The following is a 6701-nucleotide window of genomic DNA, read 5'->3' as shown; positions in this document are numbered from 1 at the left end:
ACACACACACACACACACACACACACACACACACACTTCCATAACATACCCAGCAAGTGCTTGGAATCACCTAAGCAGGATTCTCACATGGAATATGAATAGGTGTGAACCCCTGGAGCCTTCTCCTCCTCCCACTCTAACCCTCACCAGTCCCACCTTGTAGCAGAGAGGTTCTTAATCTTTTGTGTGTGTGTCATGGTTACCCTTGCAAGTGTGCTGAAACCTAAGATCTCCTTTTAGAAAAAAAATGTCATAAATGTGTAGAACAAAATACAAAGGACTTAAAAAGGAAGGCAAAAATCTAGTGAAAATAAAGATATTTCCCCCCAATCAAATAACAGACTCCAGGAAAATTTATTTACAGATTTCTTTTATTTACATAGCTAATGATGTTTCTTTGTAGTATTAGATCCACTAAGTACACCTTTGATCTTTTCAAATTGCTTTACATACACTGTCATGTTTGAACCTCAAGACAACCCTGAGGTGTAAATGTGATAGGCATTATTATCTCCATTTTACAAGAAGAGGAAACTGAGCCACATAGAAGGTAAGTGACGTGTCCATGGTCACAAAGCTAATAAATTAATACTAATCTAGCCTCAAACACTTATTAGCTGTATGAACTTGGAAAATACATTTAACTCCTGTTAGCCTCAGTTTCCCCAGTTTAGAATGGGGTTAATAATAGCACCTACCTCCTAGGGTTCAAATGAAATAATAATTATAATGCACTTGGCACAGTGTCTGGAAAATAATAAGTGCTATATAAATGTTAGCTACTAGTAATTCTCCCTGCCTCTTTACAACAAAATTGTATCAGGGTCTTAAGATTTCTCTTCTGCCTATAGGAAGCTCCTACACGACTCAAGAGGTTGGAATTTGTAACCTGTAGTATTTTAATCAAACAGTTTAAAAAAAAAGTTTAACAAACCATCTGTGTTAGGAAATGTGGAACAAACTGAAGCTAATTGTACTTCTGTTTTTTTTTTTAACATGTAGAATGGGTTTGGAAGCTTTGGTAGAGTCATACGCATTCTGGAGACCTTCCCTAAGGACTCTCACATTTGAAGATATCCCAGGAATACCCAAACAAGGTAAATGAAAGTCTTGTAAAATCACATGGGTCAGATACACAACCTGGTTCTGATGCCAACCTAGGGCTCAAAAAAAATTCATTTAACAAAAAGTTTATTTTTTTCCTCCCCTATTTGCAAAAAAAAGTTTGTAATTGATATGAAGTCTAGCAAAATAAAGTCCCCATTGACCATGTCCAAAAGCATGTATCCTTCCGTATCGACCTCTGTGTTAGCAGGTGAGTAGCATGCAGTATATTAGTCCTCTGGAATCAGGGTAGGTCATTGTAATGATAAGCATTCTTAAGTCTTTCAAAGTTGTCTATTTTTATAGTGTTGTTATTATTATATTGATTCTTTTCCTGGCTATTCTCACTTCATTCTGCATCAATTTGTATATAGGTCTTTACAGGTTTTCTTTGAAACCATTGTTTTTGTCACTTCTTGTTAAAATAGTTCTTTTTTTTTCTTTTTGGAGGGCATTTGGGGTTAAGTGACTTGCCCAAGGTCACACAGCTAGTTTTTGTGTTGTGTCTGGGGCCAGATTTGAACTCAGGTCCTCCTGACTCCAGGGCCAGTGCTCTATTCACTGCACCACCTAGCCACCCCTAAGTTAGTTCTTAAGACCGTCACCACTGATGGAAAAAAAATGCATGACCTTATCTTCCCTGATAATGGGAACCTAATCCTCTGACTTTCCTATCCCTCAGCATCTCCAAAGTGGTAGTATAGTGATTGTTCTATGGTGCTTGAAAAGATCCATGACTTCCCTGGAGTAAGTGATACTTCTATAGGAATCATTCCACCCCTCTCCCTTTCCTTTCCAGTAGTGGATGCTTTCATGAGTTTCTGTGGCCAAAGAGAGTCACCATCTGTCCACATTAAGTCAAGGGGTACCTCAGGCTTTACTAAGTCTACATTTAAAACTTTTCCAGCTTGTAGACTTCCTGGGAATTGTGTTCTGTTGGCATAACTTTTGAGGACAGAAGGTCAGCTTTATTCTACTTTAAGGCATTGGACTTGAGAATAGTAGAGAATTATAAGATTAGCTTTTCAGTTGAGACTTTGTGATTTCATTGGTGAGGAGAACTCCTGGCATGAAAATCCCTCCATCCTTACAGATCAGCAATTCAGTTGCAACTTATAGTTTTAGAAAATTAGGCTGGGGAGTGGGTGGGAAACCCTAACAACAACAAACTTCTTGGATGACAGGGTGAATCTTGGATATTATTAGATTGGTGATATTGCATGGAAAAAAAGGCTTCACCTCCTTCACCTTCAATACTGTCTTATTCCTTCCCTTATCTATCATCATTCCTTTCCTTCCCTATTATCTTCTCAAATCCATTTTAAATATATATGCATATGCACACATGTGCATATATACATGTATATATCACACATGTGTGTATGTATAGGTACACACATATATACATACATATATACACCTACACATGCATATATATCATATATATATTCTAAAGGTCTTTTATGGGGAGACAATATAGGTTCAAAGAAAACTAATGGGGAACAACGTGAAAGTGGGAAGAGGAGAAAGGATGGTGACAATTTCAGGTCAAGGTAAATCAAGGGATTAAGTTTAGATTTCATACAAATCTTGGGAAGTTCAGAATTTGTAATCATTACAGTACTAAGATCAGTTGAGGAAGTGATTTTAAGACCGTCGCCACTTTCAAGAGGGGAATCTGAATTCAGAAAGCTTTCTTGTGATTAAAATCCTGAAATATGTCTTTGAATCCTTTAATTCCAAATCAGATTGAATCAACAGATAGCTGAGTGTCTTTGGCTGTTTATGTTTTATTAATCTTTTGTAGGAAACACAGGCTCGTCTACCTTACTTCAAGGTTCTGGAAATGGAGTTCCTACTACCCACCCTCATCTTTTATCTGGTTCTCCCTGCTCTTCTCCTGCCTTCCACCTTGGGCCAAACACAAGTCAGCTGTGCAGCCTGGCACCTGCTGATTATTCAGCCTGTGCCCGTTCGGGCCTCACCCTCAACCGGTACAGCACCTCCCTGGCTGAAACCTACAACAGGCTCACTAACCAGACCAGTGAGACCTTTGCCCCTCCAAGGACTCCCTCTTACGTTGGAGTTACCAGCAGTACGACGGTGAACATGTCCATGGCTGGCAACGATGGAGACACATTCAGTTGTCCACAGACTAGCTTATCTATGCAAATTTCAGGGATGTCTCCCCAGCTCCAGTATATCATGCCCTCACCATCTGGCAATGCCTTTGCCACCAACCAGACCCACCAGGGCTCTTACAATACTTTCAGGTTACACAGCCCCTGTGCTTTGTATGGATATAACTTCTCCACATCCCCCAAACTGGCTGCCAGTCCTGAGAAAATTGTTTCTTCCCAAGGAAATTTCTTGGGGTCCTCCCCGAGTGGGACCATGACCGATCGGCAGATGTTGCCCCCTGTGGAAGGAGTGCACTTGTTGAGCAGTGGGGGTCAACAGAATTTCTTTGACTCTAGGACCCTAGGAAGCTTAACACTGTCATCATCTCAAGTGTCTGCACATATGGTTTGATGGAATCTTTAAGTCAAAATACAACATTTTTTTCTAGTGTATTTTCTGTTCTTAGCTGTGTGAAAGGACTATCATTTTGTGGCTTGTATAATGTGTATATAATAGAAGAGGAAGGTGCACTGAGTCTTTGAATTTGCTTATGATAAGATTATATATATTATATATATGAAGCATATATATAATATATATACATGTTATATATCCATACTGTATATACATAGCCTTTTGAGTTATTCAGGCTATACGACTGTACCCTCTATCTGGTAATCCAGTTGTACAAAGTCTTTGCAATGTATACAACATATTAAGCTCAAATTCCAAGACTTTTTTAAACACAAAATGATATATTTAAAGACTGGCCCCGAGAACTAAACATTTTTAACTTAATTTATCAGAATAATTCTCTAAACATTTGTTACACCTGTGTTGATAATCCAGTACTTATGACTGCTGTTATTCTTAGAGATTTGGAAGGTGTGGAGACCTTAAGTGCAGAAGGTCACTCAAAGGCAACATCCTAAATTCTGAGCTATCCATGAGAGTAGAATAACTTTCATTCTTTTACTTTGTTCTTGTTCACTAGTGCTAACATGGGATCTTAAGAAACAGCCTGGTATAATAAATAGATGGGGCTGCCTTGAGTGTCAGGTAATCTGGGTTCAAGTGCTGCCTGTGATATGTATTCACTATGTGACCACAGGGAAGTCATATAATCTCTCAGTGCCCTACACATTTGTCAGAGACTATAAATTATAGATAAGTCTCAGATCTGTAGTGTAATTCCTATACTGTGAATCCCCCATACTAGTAAAACAACAAGTCTAGGTCCCTGCCCCCCCCCCCCCGATTTTTTTTTTAATCCTATGACTTAAAGTTCTTTGTGATAACTGCTTCTTGGAAAATCACCAACACCACTGAAATGGTTTTTTAAAAATTTTTTAAAGGATTTGTTGTCATTTTCATGGCCCAGTGGGCATATTAGTGATTCTCATTCCTCAACAGATTCATTGGTAGTTATTTTAATTTTTGCTCAAATATTACCTATTCTACAATCAAGGAGACTGAAATATGTCTGTGTCCAGTTTTCAAAGTATAAGGCACTCTCATTTTTATTTTCACTAGAAAATGCAGTATTATAATCCTAGTAAATTGAGAAAGAGAAGGAATACTTATTTTTAATAATTTAAATCCATCTCCACATTCCCATGATTCTAGTAATGAAATACAGGAAATCTCTATTTTAAATCAAAAGGATTAATGTTGTCAGTTTCCCCCTTAGCTGTGCTTGGGTCAAGGGTGTGAGGGTCTCTCTTGCTTTGGGTTCTCACTACTAATTGCTTAGGTTGGAATTCTTGACCTAAGGTACATAAATGAGGGGAGGAAGGTTATGGTTCTTATTTATAATATAGCGTCTCCCAACTCCTACGGTTTGGACATTCGCCCTTGTAAGCTGCCCTCTGTCAGAATCTTTTCCTGTGTAAATTGATATGCTGCCTTTTTGGTTTTAAATAACACTACGAAGAATTTCTGTGGGTCATCTCCATGAATCTGCCTTTTGGAGTTTCTCCTGGCATACTAAATAGTAAGGAATTTCAGTGGAGGAATTGTAAAGCCATTTCATCTTAACATTTTAAATGCTAAGGGCATTTTTAATGCTAAGACCAGGAAAATGAGAAGTTAGCTTTGGTTTCTCCTCTTCCCCACTTTGTATGTGGATCTGGGGGGTTTGTAAAGCAACTTACTTTGATACTATATCACAAGACAAGTGAAATTAGTTGTACAGGCAAAGCAGAACCCCTGCACACTTGTTGAGAAAAAAAAAATTGGACCATTATGGACTTTTCACATGTGTCAGGCTAACAACACTGTGAATTCATTGTGCCTCTGCACTGAATTAATTGGTTAAATTGAGGAGTTCTTAACCTTTTTGGCAATCTGGTGAAGCCTATGAACCCTTCCCAGAATAATGTTTTTAAGTGAACAAAATAAAATACATAGAATTATAAAGGAAACCAATTATGTTGAAATTTAGTTAGCAAATTACTTTTGGAAAAATAGGCTCATGGGCCCCAGGCTAAGAACTCCTTCTTGACATCATCCTTGTTTTGGTCAGAAAAACACAGTGTAGGTCATGATTTGTTCATGAACACAGCCTCAGTTAGATGTTTAGGAATGCCCTGAGATTTAAACAGAATCTACATAGAACAGGACTCATGGTTTCTGTGCCTGGCCCCTTTCCTTCCATGTGTTCTATATTCCCAAAGCATGAGTTTCAGCAGTTCAGCATGATTCTTGTTTTTTACAATTAACAGGAGGAGATTGATGTAAACCTTTTGTAATGCCTCAAAAAACATAATGGGTATATCAGCAGTCTGCTTGTGTACAGTAACTTCTGTCTGGACAGATTTGGAATAATGCTAAGAGCACTAAGTTTATGAGTGGACGCAAAGCTATATGAAAGCTTGTTAATATTCAAGGAAAACTCTCAGTGCCTTAGGAAAACAGGAAAAGGTACTCATTCTTGTCCATGTATGTGCACTTAAAAAGTATTTTTTTGTTATTGTCAATGACTTGGAGATGATACAACACCACAGATAAGTTGCTGTTTGTTTGTTTGTTTTAATTCAAGGCCATTTTTATTTTTTGCAAGACTTCACAAATACTACTCCAATATTTTTTTCCTTTAAAATCTTACTGTAAATAGTTATCACAGTGCCACCATAAAGACTTGCTTTTGTTACTATACTAAATAGTATCTATGCATTGGTATCTGTAATTATCCATCTGTATTTTATTACTACAAAAATGCCACAGAAATTATATTAAAGTATGTATCTGAACACATTATTTTGGAAGAGAATTATTGGAGTGTTTGCTCTGTGTGTGTGTGTGTGTATGTGTGTGTGTGTGTGTGTTAAAGAGCAGTCCATCATGAAGCCAAGCTCTCAAACAAAGTTCAGGGCCTCTCATTACAAGGGAGAAGAACTGGATTGCTGTACAACCCCTGGATGCTAGAGCAGTGACCGTGCCATTTAAAGGTAAAAGCCGTGACCAATGCTCCAATG

At 37.9% G+C, this 6701-nt stretch overlaps 1 protein-coding gene across 1 annotated transcript in view; it reads left to right on the top strand.

Annotated features, from left to right (window-relative positions):
• The window catches only part of TBX18 (T-box transcription factor 18), a 36538-nt gene extending 30055 nt beyond the window's left edge, over positions 1-6483 (top strand). Inside the window, exons 7-8 of the mRNA XM_069065085.1 lie at positions 1003-1097; positions 2912-6483. Of these exons, the coding sequence (XP_068921186.1) occupies positions 1003-1097; positions 2912-3636 (820 nt within the window). The 3' untranslated portion in view covers positions 3637-6483. The remainder of the gene's footprint in view (positions 1-1002; positions 1098-2911) is intronic.
• Positions 6484-6701: the final 218 nt, after the last annotated feature.

This window comes from Petaurus breviceps, unplaced genomic scaffold (assembly GCF_028583685.1).
Source record: "Petaurus breviceps papuanus isolate PSGF00001 unplaced genomic scaffold, PetGlider_PUasm1.0 90667, whole genome shotgun sequence".
Taxonomy (NCBI): Eukaryota; Metazoa; Chordata; class Mammalia; order Diprotodontia; family Petauridae; genus Petaurus; species Petaurus breviceps.
Note: the sequence above shows the minus strand (reverse complement) of the source record. Positions and strands in the feature narration are given on the sequence as shown.